The 13292-nt window shown below is 41.2% G+C and overlaps 1 protein-coding gene across 1 annotated transcript in view; it reads left to right on the top strand.

Moving 5' to 3' along the window:
- LARGE1 (LARGE xylosyl- and glucuronyltransferase 1) overlaps positions 1 to 13292 on the top strand; it is a gene marked incomplete at its 5' end in the record, with an annotated part of 153111 nt that overhangs the window by 101704 nt on the left and 38115 nt on the right. The window contains 2 exons of the mRNA XM_019471451.1: positions 1178 to 1303; positions 11187 to 11342. Coding sequence (XP_019326996.1) covers positions 1178 to 1303; positions 11187 to 11342 — 282 coding nt within the window. The remainder of the gene's footprint in view (positions 1 to 1177; positions 1304 to 11186; positions 11343 to 13292) is intronic.

Raw genomic sequence — 13292 nt, 5'->3', positions numbered from 1 at the left:
TTGTCTAAGCAGACTTTAGTTTCAAGAGTCTCCAGATATTTCTTTACTGTTTCTGTCAGATGAGTCTCAGCAGTCTTTTAATGTACTCCTTGCCACAACACCCCTGTGAAGACAAAACTGCTGCTGTTTCCCTGCCACAGGGAAACTGAGGCCAAGAGAAGAAATAGTGTACCTATACACAGAAATGCATATTTTCTCTCTTTGTGCTTCCTGCCAGCTCTCAGTTTTAAATCCAGAAACCCTGTTAATGTAGTACTGGACCTGAACCAGTAAGTCTTGCTCAACAGCTTGAGTGTATTAACTCAATACAGCATCATATTTAGATATTTCTACTGCTTTTGAGCTACATCTGGCTTATGACCAGTCACCACTAAGGAAGCATGCTGCTTAGTGTGCACATAGAGATGTGCACTTGTGTACAGTATCCTTACAGGTTGATCCAAAAGCTACTGAAGTTCTTTAAATTGATTTTTGCAACTTCACTGTGTTTTCCATCAGGTCCCGAGTTGCTGTCTAATACCTGCATGGGGCAGAATTTTGCAGAGTGGACCAAGGTTGCCTATGTCTTACCCTAATACCTTAACCACAAGACTGTCCTTGTAACTTACTTCTCCAACTGGATGGCTGCATAGAGGCAGAACACGTTCTGTCCCTCACGGTGTAGGCTGTTCTGCAGATCTGTCCTACATGCCCGTTCCATGAAATACCTAGAATACTTGTTGCAACAATAAAGTGTTAGCTAAAATCCCACATAGTAATTCACCTTGAAGCACAACTGCCAGGATCACTTTCATCCCCTTTATTGAAAAGTGATGCAGTACTTAGTAACAGCAAGCAGTTTGTCATTTACTGCATATTACTCTCCCTGGTGACTAGAAGAGGAACCACATCTCTTTCCAGCAGTACAAGATAGATGTTTTGAAAACTTTGCTGGACTCCATTAGCTCTGTGTGTCAAGAGAGCCTGTTCCTCTTGTTCAGATCCACACGTCACCCCTTAGATTGATAGCACCCTCTGTGGAAACAGAATTATGAAGCAAGGTTTGCAGAGTTCACCTCACATAACCATTTGCATTTCTCCCTGTGAGGGGGAGAAGGACAGTCAGGTCGGGGAGGGGTTGAGATCACCTCGCTGTAGCAACAACGTACCCAACTGTTTCTCTGGTTTTCTCTGCTAGGATATCTTCAATGCAGTCATCAAACAAAATCCCTTCCTTGTCTACCAGCTCCCATGTTTCTGGAACGTGCAGCTGTCTGATCACACCCGTTCCGAGCAGTGCTACAGAGATGTGTCTGACCTGAAGGTATGTTTTACAGGAGGTTGGATGGGTGGTATCCTTTGCATCAGAGAATACAGGACTCCGCTGTGACAGAAGGATGAAGTCCCTTAAGTAGGGGTGGAACTAACACATACAGTTTATGAGGACACCCAAGCAGGGGAAGCAAATATGACTTTGGCTTTGTGCATTTTGACTGCTAGAAAAGTCAAAGATGAATGCTGCTTTGGGGTTTGACAAAGTGTTAGAGAAGTGCTTTACCTTCTTACATTCTGTGCCTGTCGCCTATGCCACTGCGCCTTACTGCTGAGTTCCTGTTGCTGTCCCTGTTCTTAGCTCTTCCTAGCCAAAGAATACAAACCCTTTTTTTTTTGTAGTGGACAAGTTTGAAACTCTTTAGTCAACAGCATTTAATGGACTGAAATTCACAAAGAGGGTTGGGCGGACCCTAGCTAGAAGTACATTAGTCAAAATTTAAAGACCTTGCACGCTTCATATTTAGCCTTTGCGTACACTTAACCCAGCCACACTGCCACTCATTTTTCCAGGATTTGCCCTGGAAAAAAGGCTGAGTAGAAACCTATTAATTTAATAAAATGAAGCTATAGTATCAGTTTAATAGCACATTTTTCACTATTGTCCAGTAGAATATAAAAGCTGGGTGGATTTGAACAGATACGGGTAAATTAACATCAATTGTGCTGTGGTCATTTTGAAAGGCCAGACAAATGTAGCATGCAGAGAGTTCAGAATTGAAGCTGATTGAGCTTCTACCAGGTTTAGAATAAGACTGGCTGGCTAAACAGCGGTAGATTCCATCAGAGCAGACTAGTGGTGTCAGAACACAGTAAATATTAGGTAGTTTTTGGCAATTCATTTTAAAATTCAGTCAAGGTTCATATATTTAATTTATGTTTTGAGAATGCTTTAGTAAATGAGGGTTAAAAAAAAAAAAAAGAAAAACACAGAACCATAGAAGAGGTTGCAAGGGACCTCTGGAGACCATCCAAACCCCACTCAAAGCAGGACCAAATTAGATGAGGTTGCTCAGTGCCTTGTGCAGTTGAGTGTCAAGTCTCCAAAGACTAAGATTCCACAACCTCCCTGGCCTCTTGTTCCAGAGTTTGACCACCCTCGTGGTGCAACATATTTCCGAAATCTAACCAAATTTTCCCTTGTAACAATTTGTAGAGTAACAGCAGGAGTATTCAATATGAACGCCAGATACTGGATGAATATAGAAAATCAATCACCCTCAACACACTGATTTCAAAAGCTGCACTTCCCAAAAGACAGAAGATCTGCTACATGGGTTAACTGACCTGTCAAAGCTGGCCAGTATTGCTTGAATTTCATACATAAAGTATTCACAACCAACTATTCAGGTGTGGTCCATAGAAGACAGCTTTTAAAGGTAGATCAGTATACTGGTCAGTACACTGATCACTAAATGTTTTATGATAGATGTTTGTAGGGCAGGAACAATGCAGGGACTTAAAAGCATCATGGTTTTATGCCTTGTAACAAAGTGCTGGTAGAGATTTTAGTTCTGTGCTCATGTTGAGAATCGTGTATGACAGCAATTGCAAGGCCTGAAACAAAAGGAGAGATGTAGTAGCAGGGAATATGTTTTCTAGAAGATGAATTTTAGAAAAATACACCTCCTACCTGGGAGATATCCAGTATTTTTCTGTGAATTAGGGGCTGACTTTTATTCATATAATCCGCTGAGACAGTCAGATTGGATTCAGCACAGGGTTAAGACACATACATTTACATGAGCAAAAGACACTGAAGCTAATAACTGAGGATCTAGGGCTTGGTTCAATTGCCTAAACACAGTTTGAGTCACCAGAGATACCCTCAGATATCCGTATGGGACTGGCAGATACAACACAGACCTACGGGAGACGATACCCTTTTGGCAAGGCAGCTGATGGGCAGGAAGGATAACCCTAAGGTGCTTTCAGTGTTGCTATACATCTGTATTTAGGCACTGAATTGTGATCCCCATGAGTAGTTTTGGAGACTGGTTAAGCTCACCTCAGAGTAGATATCTGTCGACTAATCAGGCAAATCACTCTTTAGGCTCCATTGACTGTATTGCCTAATCTGCTTCAGGTGTGGGACATCTAGCTCATATGTAACACCTACAAGTAAGCATTTAATAGAAGTATCTTAAAAATAAATTGAATCCTTTCTTCATTGTCGATTAACAAATTCATGTTTACAAGTATAACTTAGGTTTGGTTGTTTATTACCGTATGTTGTATCACACTGTCAGTTCCATTACAGCATAGGCAATGAAGTCTAAGATGAATAATATCCTCCACTGGCTTTCTGGTCTGAGGTAATTAACTCAAAAAGGGGTGCAGACACATAAGCAATTTCTTCAGCTGAACGGGACTTATTCACACTGCTAAAATTATCCCCTAAATACTGAATCGGGGCTGAAATTCTTTGCTTTGAAAGAGAGGCCAGAGCCTTATCTAGTGCACATAAGCCCCCTGGTTTCAATAAAGCTCTTCCCATATTCAGCAGTTAAAGAACTGGCCCTCAGGCAGCACTGTTTAAAATTGTTCATACAATCAAAAAAAAAGCATAAACCAATTAAAGTTGTAAATTTGCATTATGAAAATTAGCAAAATTCTAATTCTGAAAAGAAACCAGCTTGTTTGGTATGTGGTCCTTTCAAAAAAGCAACAAATGTTGTTAGCCCAAGTTAGAAAATATACTCTTAAAATCACCAAAGTTAGTCAGTTCCATGGCATTTAATATAAACGGTATGACGCAACCTATTTGGCACATCCTGTATTTCATGGTAAGACTGGAATAAGAAACGAGGTAAAAGAAACCTCCAGGGTAAGAGGGAGAGAAAGACAGATTGTGAAGTTTGTACTGGAGGATTAAGAAGGATAGCGTAAGAGAGAAGGAAATGCAGGGAGAGATTTAAATTCCAAGGTAAAGCTGGCCTAGTCAAGTATTCCTCAGTCAAATCAGACTGCATTCCTCATGTCAGACTGAAAAAGCACAGATTTAATTCCATCTGGCCTCAAAGTCCATGGGACTTGAGGATTTGTTATCTCTTACACACAACATTGTGTCAAATAAACTTAGACCCCCAGGCCTGGCTGCTGTTCGGGGCAGGGGGGGGGTGTGTGTATGTCTATATACACACTTCTTTGCTGCTTTGTTCACATCCATGCAAACATAGGATGACCAGCATACTTCTTGCAGGCCTGTGGAGCGCTTGAATATTTCATATTGCCTGAAGAGGATTCTAATCACTTTTTTCTCTTTGTAGCCCTCATTAAGTTGCATGTCTATCCATTTTATTGAATTTTTTTTTTGTACTGTCTTATGTTGGAGAAGGTCAGATGTTTGACTACTGCTGAACTCTACTTCCTTGCTGCAGCTGAGCAGCATATACAAATTTGGAAGGACTTGCATATGGGCATCTTTCAGAAAAGACGTAAGAAGAATAGAAATATTTATAACCAAATTCTGCATTGTTAGTGACCACTAATTTTATATCCATCTAAAGCAACATCAAAATAAGACTATTATTTTTATTCATCTAAATGCTTACTTACCTCCTGTGTCATACTATATAGTGCTAGAGGCCATACTGTATACAACTAGACTGAAGTCTGTGGGCTTTGTTCTGCTGTCCGTGGCATATGGAACCAAAACTTATGTAAACAATTACACTTACAGAAATCTTCCTTTCTCCACCCCGAGGGCACCTGTATTAAGGATGCTTTACACCAGTCAAGAATGTCTTGAAATGAACAATTTTAATAGAAAACAAGGAGTGGGCTAAGAGGAAGCAGATGCCCTTTAATTCTTTTTGCCAAGTGAGCCAACTGCAGTCTCTAAAGGCCAGAGGTGTTTATTTTTGCATGGCATTTGTTACACCTTGGAGAAGCACTCAGGAGCTGTTATTGAAGACTGGCCAAAAGATGTGGAAGTGCTAATAGGCATTCTGTTCAGGCATCCACTGTCTATCTTGCCTATCTCAGCTCCTCACATGGTCCCCAGTAGCCCACAATGTCAGTGGACAAGCATGTGTGCTGTAGGACCATGCCTTGCTGGGCTTCAAAGCCTGTGGGAATCTGCCTGGAACTGAGGGCCGTTTATGCATTACTTTTGCTGGGTTGGACCCTGTGTTTGCTTTCCTTTTTGGTAATAGTTTGTTCCTGTCTGTGAGGAAATCTCAATTACTATGATTTGGCACAAACCAAATGGCAAGAAAAATCCTATGAAATGAATTGTGATGCCTCTGACAATGAATTGTGACCTCATTGAATGAGTCAGTCATGAAGAGAAGTCTGGTTGTCAAGGATACAGATGCTATTTACATATAGAGAATCTGGTAATTCACAATCACAAAGATCAGATGCTGGACTCTTCAATGGGAATGTATCAAATTATTAGAATTTACCCCCCACCTCAAAATAGGAAAATGCTTTAAAACCTTTGATGGCTTTTCAAACTGGTTTTGAACACAGCTGATACAAAATTAGCAGGTAGATAAATAATTAACCTCATAAATTCCCCATTCTGGAACTGTGTTATGTGATTCACCGTGTCCTCCCTGGGAATGTCTTCCACACCAGGACGACTTTGTGAGATTGCTTACGAAAGTTTAAATGGCTTCTTGCCCATAACCCAAATACATCGTTTCAGATCTGCCTCAAACATGACCTATTGCACCTCTTTCTATCCCAGTGCCCGAGCCACCCCATGCTGCCCAAGCACCTCAGCACTGATCTGCAGCAGTTCTGGCATTCTGCCGCCTTGCACCTTTTAATGCCAACCAAGGAAGGGCTACCCTGAGAGGACTAAGGGCTCAAGAGGGTTAAACATACCCGTCCCTTGAATGAACATCGGAGTTAGCAAGGTGCTTCTGCTCTGCCAAAAAGGGAGCACTGTGGTATTATAGAGGTGTTTTTAGGGGTGTTTTTGCAGGCAGGAGGCCTCTCTTTAAACATTGGTGCAGGAGTTGAAGGGAGAGCTGCAAGTCCTTTTAAGGAAAAATTGAGAACTTTGAAAAGTACAAGACAGGGACAGTTTGTCAGCTTACTGCCATACAGCATAGGCAGTAAGCTGGGAAGTAAAGTAATCCCTGGGACCATGGGCACCAAACCAGGCAGGGCAGGGATTTGAATCTCACATCCAAAAGCAGTGCCTGGACCTCTGGGTTGCTGGCTACTCCAATGTGAATCTTTTCCACTTACGTAGTTCAGAAATATCACTCTGTAACCTCCCAGATGACATTTCTGTGAAGTATTTGATCCTTTCTGAGGAAATTGGTTCTTTTATTAAACCATTCATTTCTGATAAAACGCAGTTTAAAAATAAAGTTTCCAGAAATCTCTAATCGAGGCATAACATGTGGTACTTGTTTGCAGTGTGACTTGGGGCATCTTTAAACTTTTCAATATGCACCTGAAAAAAAGCCTATTGAGACGGCATTAAAGTAGCATATATAGGTGGCTTTACTATGCAGATTTGCTGAACATTTAACTCCTGTTGATTTCAGTGGGAACTGTCTGGTTACCTAAACAAGGAGTCTAGTTTTTAAGCAGGAAAGCTCCCCATCTACAAAATACCACTTTTACTTATTTACCTAAAGTGTGACGTGCTCATGGGCTTAATTAAGAACCTCTGTTCAGTGCTTTGCAAAATTAAACTTCTTTAGGCTTAAATTTAATCTTAATTTTTTCTTACTTTTTACCCCTTCAGCCTGGAAAGTAGGTATGTAGGTATACAGGATATTCTGTATTCTCTGATTTCGTAAGGGCTGAAGCAGAGTGAGAAATTATCAAGATGTGTCTTTGTGTAAAAAATGGAAGAGATTGTGGTTAAGGAAACACTTGGCCAAATACTTCTTTTGGAGAGAGAAGATGCTTCAGGGGAAAAATGGATAAAGGTACCTATAGAAATAATGTTGTGTTGAAGCTTATCATTTAATGGTTTGAACATCAGATTCGAAATATTTAATCTCCCCAGAGAAGACAATGCAGCTGGTAACCTAAGGAGGTTTGCTGGGATTTTTGTTTTCAGTGTATTTCCATGCAGATAACTGACCTTAGAGCTCTCTCCTACACTCCACCAGCATATAACATCCTCTGTTACCTTCCATCTCAGATCCCATTGCCAGTCTACAAGGCTCCAACTGTGTTATCATTTGAGTGCTTTGGGTCAGAATCTGGTGAATAAATGGGAACTATTGGTGCAGTTAGCCTTTTTCACTAGGTCACAAGTGTATGGAAGTATTTCAGGAGGCTGGCTGAGCATAATCAGTGAGTGGTAACGGTTGCTGATTAACTAGGATGGTATTAACAGAAATGTAGATAGTGCCACGTTGCTTAATGACGACTAACCAAGTGTTAAATAGATGTGGAATTTTAAGTTCTGATCTTTCAGTACTTAAATGGCTAAATGAAGATTAAGGAGCGTATTTTTCTTAGTTCTCAGGAGCCCTTGATCAAGAGTGGGAAGGATCCATGGGACATCCTGAATGCTAGCACTGTTCCTGAGGTGTCCACCTAGATAATGACACTGGAATTTTATATGTTCTAGCTGCAGTTTCCTCTGTAAGCCAGCAAAGCTTTGGAATAGCTTAGAAACCAGGAGGGAAAATAGAAGAAGAAATAAACACAGTATTATGGTGCTATTCAGTCTTTGAAAGGGGATGTTGTAGTAATGAGATTTTTAGTTTCTAGATTCACTTTCTCTTTTTAATGTTGAGATAACACTTGCTCAGTCTGCAAATAAAGTGGATTCTAAGTTTGACTTTTTTTTTTCCTTCTGATTTCCCTGTAGGCTCTTTCCAACTGTTTTTTTTTTCTCCAATCAATTCCCTGTTGCCCACAATAAAGTTTCTAACATAATGGCCATAGCTTTACCTGTGCAGCCCATTGTCTTCATCATGTACCTCACTGAAGCCCGTGACAGGCTATGCAAGGATGTCTTGGCCTGTACAACTTCTGCTGTAGCTGATGGTGCAATAGACCAAATCAGACAGCTACAGTCAGAACTGAAGGTGAATTTGTGGGCTGACAGCAAAAAAAAGAATACGGTCTTTGGATGTAGCGTTGTATGTCAATGGTTAAGAGTCTTGGTGCTTTTTGAAACCTGCTGTTCTTTTTTATGCTTTCATGTATCACATGATATTTATCTAATCATGCTACATTTGAAAAGCAGCCTGCTTTTTTGCTAGACCTGTTCTGTGGTTTTCCTACCTCAGGTCATCCAGATGGTTGCATAGTTCCTTGGTGTTCTTTAGCCGCATTGGCGTGTGCTGTCTTTCTTGATTAAAAAATCAGCTTTTCTGGAGAGTCATCAGCTCCATTCAGCTTTCTTCAGTTCACTCCAGGCTCCCCTGACATCTGTACACATGCAGCATTCAAATCTGATCAGATCTGAACCACCAGCTAGGCCCTTGACACTTACCAGCTTTTACACACACAACAGATTTTGAAGCACGGCAGCAAAGAGCCTCTACGCTGACAACTGCAGTTTTCTGGCTTTGACATCATCCCACACACAACTGGGTAGAGGCATCAACACCAGTACTTGGTTGTGATGTGACATAGTGTATGTTGATGGGAAATTCCTGCAGCACCGGGGAGCCTGTCCCTTAACAGTTACTGAGTTTATCATCATTAGCCATTTCTGTGCTCATGGTCCCCAGGGTGAGTGGTCAGAGCGCTCAGCAGGGGGATAGGATGCTCGTGAAGACATCCAAAAGGAAACTCACATGAAGTGTAGGAATAGTAGGGAGAACACACAGAAGATTTTTTCTTAGCAAGTATTTTTTGTCCCATTTGCCAGCTTCTCAGCTTTCTTTGATCCACTCTTAAATAAGTGCAAGTTACCAGCAGACAGTTTCCATTCTATGCCTGCTTGTAAAAATGCATACTAGTACTCTGTAAAACTGTTAAGCAGCCCTTTAGGTTCCTTCAGCCCTATGCTTCTGTTACATGTGCCTGTTGCCCTAAGGTAGGATTCAGTCATCGAGATCTTTTTGCATGCATTTAATGCCTTTTGCTGCAGTTAAATGCAATGGATGAAATATGTCAAGTTCTTTTCAAAGAAAGGAGATTTTGAAGATCCATTTTTCAGTGGAGGAAATCTGTCATCTTAAGTTTATGTCCTGACCTACCTAAAGCTCCTTTTGTTTCTGTGGTGTTCTGTATTTTCAGCACACGTTGCAGCAACATGTTATTGCACAGTTAAGCTACACTTCCGAACATGTGGACAAATGTAAAACCAGCAAAGAATGTAGCATTACCTGGGAAAAATATCTACACCAAGTATTTTTGTCCAAATAATTTCCCAGATTTATACAGTGTGTAGAAGCATCATGATCTTGATTTAAAGTGTTCCTATAACTGGAAGAAGTGATTTGCCAATTTCTGAGATGATCTTTTTTCCCTACGGTTGCTTTTCTGTAACTGCATGTATGGTTTTCTGACATCCTAGTAGCCTCAGCAGTGAAATACTAAGAAGGGATAAAGCTTTCCCTATCAGGAGATATTTTCATTGGTGTTGGGTTTGTAGAAGAGAGTGCCATAGCTTTTATGGCAGTATAAATACTCAGTGGAGAGACTATGTTGTTTGCTGAAGTTAGTACAGGAAAAATTCAGGCTATGTCCTGCTCTTTCCTCCTCCAGTCCACTCATTCGGCAACAGATAGCGTGATTTCAGAGTGCTGCCTGTTCCTGTGGAGTTGTGTTGCTGACACCAAGGGAACTGCGTTCATCTGCTCTGGGCTGCTTCTGTTCAACGTGCTGTGCTTCAGCTCTGTGTGTTCCCTTCCACAACTGCAATGTTCAGAGCAAAGCTTACTGCGCGACCTGCTCGGCAGCTAGTGTTGCAGCTCTCTGGCTGTGTGTGAGTGACACGGTGCCTTCAAGCAATTAACTTAATGGATTCAGAGAACCTCCAGAACTCCTAGCTTGGAAATATTCCCAAGGGAGACTTTTTTTTTAATCTCTTTAGAAGGCACAGGAATAAAACTGAATACAAAGCATTTGGTGTTTTTTTCTTATGCCTAAAATATAGCCTCTATAAAATGAAATCATTCCTGCAAGCCACTTTTGGCTCCCTCTTAGTTTTTTCCTTAGGGCCCCATTCTCGTTCACACTGGCAGCAGTGCAAAGTTGCCTTGATGTAAATGAGAATCAGGCCCTTTATGTCAGCATTAGAGTTAAATCTAGGCCAGCGTGAGAGTCATCTCCCATTAGCAGAGGCTAAATACCTGCTAGAAATTGGAATTCAAAGGGTGAAGCATTGCACTGCGTCACTGTGTTGTGTAACGCAACTAAGATCAGTCTTGTTTAAATGAAGCAATGGCGAAAAGGAAGTCAGATTAAATTCAGTCCTTTTTGAAGGGTGTGAATGGGTATAGGAATTAATTTCAAGCTTTTTCTTCTCAATACCTAACCAGAGAAGAGTCTGTCTGGCCTGAAACAGTGAAACAGTTTCATTAGCTGAAACAGTCATGTGGAAATCTGAGATAAATGTTTAATACCTACATCCCTGTGTCCCTCGTCCTGCCACCTTCTTCAACAGAGTCCATAACCTATCAGGTCTGGGATTAGAGTTGTGGCAGCATTTATGAGGTGCTGCATCACAAACTAGAGCAGCACACCAACTGAAATGTGCAGGTTATCCTATGGAGGGGTTTCGAAGTACATCACCTGTAGAGTATGCAGTTATTTGTGAAAGACGTGGCGAAGCCTTCCTGATAAAAAGACAGAAGGAAGTCTGTGTAGTTTTGGGGTTGGGTTTTTTTTTGTTTTTAAGAGGGCAGTGAACTGAACACACATAAAAACAGCAGATAAAGCAAATCTGTATTCTAACAGCAGGATGTGTTTTCTCTTTTTTTCCCTCTGAGGTGATTCACTGGAACTCACCAAAGAAGCTGCGAGTGAAAAACAAGCATGTGGAGTTTTTCCGCAACCTCTACCTGACATTCCTGGAATATGATGGGAATTTGCTCAGACGGGAACTCTTCGGCTGCCCCAGTGAGGCAGACATTAACAGTGAAAATGTAAGTAAGTGGGATGTCTAGGGCTTGAAGATTTAAAGGGTGTTTCATACAAGGCACAGGCTATGTGAAGACTTGGAGAGTTGGTGGTGTGGGTAGCGCAGTGCAGAGGGACTCGGGAGAATTGAGGTCAGTGCTCAGATTCCAAGAGTGACGCTGTACAAATCATTTAATCTCTCTGTGCCTCAGTTCCTTGCCTGTAAAACTGTCGTATTAATCCTGCCTTTCCCCTGTTTTTTGTTGCTTTTTTTTGTCTACCTTGCCTTTTAAAAATCCCCAACAAAGGTGACATCACAAACTGAAAATGAGGATTTGGGCTCTTAATTCCATTAGGCAATTTTGCAAATCTCACCTTTAGACCTAAAACTTTCAAGGGGAAGGGTTTGTTTCTTGCTGTGTGTTTGTTCAGCATACAGTGATGTCAATTTTGGCTAGTAGATACTAATGCACAAATAATGAAGAAGAAATGAAAATATCAAGACTGCTGGATTTAGGTCTATGAGTTTTTGCCGTGCTGCAAACTATAGAATGAGTTAATACTTCAAGGTACACATAGGCTGTGAGACTGCAGTTTTTTTCTGCACTGCCCCTAATGAAACACAGCAGCATTTATGTGTATCTGCATAAAATTTGCAATCAGAACCTTTCAGATGAAGCAAATCCTTTGAAAATAGTTGAAATCAAGGGTGTTTACATACAGATGTTCTTGTGTGTGTGTATGCCTTAGTACATACAATTCCAATGTAAAAAACTGTTAACTGAAACATATATACACAGATGCATATGAACTCCTTGTGTATAATGTGGTCTCTGGAGATTTCTAGACCAAGTACCAATTTTGGCTACATAGTCTGAAAGGAAATAAAAGGGAACCTGTAAGATTTTATGTTATCTTAAAGTAAAAAAATATTTCTAAAATATACATCCTCTATATAAAAATCAATAAAGCAAAGCCAGTATCATGTACACATTAGCAGTTAAGAGGTAATTGGCAATCAATAGCATCGTTGAGGCTTGTAGTGTTTCCATTTAGTCTGTGGATAAAATGACCACAGGAGATGCCATTCCCAATTTTTTAACTATAGCACTCAGAGATTGGATAGATATACATTTTAGCCCAAGGCATGGCTTCCCAGATACTTATTTAACCGTCCCACTGTTAAAGGGACGGAGTGGGGAATGATGAGGAACTGGAGATAAACATTAACTGGGAGAGACTGAAGCAGGGATGAGAGAGAGAGAGAGAGAAAGCGAGAGCACAGTGAGAGCAAAAGCACATGGAGGAAAAAAAATCCTCTGCACCAGTGAGAGGCTTTTAGACAATCAAGTGAACTGAATGTGATAAAAGACCACTAAGAGTCTGACAGTCAGAGACATCAAGATACAACAGACAGAGTAGAGGGTAGGATAGTGTATTGGGTCTGGCTGAGATGGAGTTAATTTTCCCCATAGCAGCCCTCATAGTGCTGTGCTTTGTATTGGTAGCTAGAAAGGTGTTGATAACACACCAGTGTTTTGGCTACTGCTGAGCAGTGCTGGCACAGCATCAAAGCTGTCTCTCCAACATTTTCCCTCCTCACCAGTAGGCTGGGGGTGGGCAAGATCTTGGGAGGGGACACAGCCAGGACAGCTGACACGAACTGACCAAAGGGATATTCCATACCATGTGACGTCTGCTCAGCAATAAAAGCTAAGAGAAAGGAGGAGGAAGGGGGGAGCATTCGTTACTACGTTTGTCTTCTGGAGCAACTGCTATGCATACTGAAGCCCTGCTTCCCAGGAAGTGGCTGGACATCACCTGCTGATGGGAAGTAGAGAATAAATCTTTTGTTTTCCTTTGCTTCCGCACATGGCCTTTGCTTTTGGTTTATTAAACTACCTTTATCTCTACCCATGGGGTTTTTTTTTTCCATCTTATTTTCTTCCCTCCCTGTCCTGCTGAGGAGGGGAGTG

The sequence above is a fragment of the Aptenodytes forsteri genome, unplaced genomic scaffold, assembly GCF_000699145.1.
Source record: "Aptenodytes forsteri isolate BGI_AS27 unplaced genomic scaffold, ASM69914v1 Scaffold482, whole genome shotgun sequence".
NCBI lineage: Eukaryota > Metazoa > Chordata > Aves > Sphenisciformes > Spheniscidae > Aptenodytes > Aptenodytes forsteri.
The sequence above is the reverse complement of the archived record's forward strand: the minus strand, read 5'-3'. Positions and strand labels throughout refer to the sequence as shown.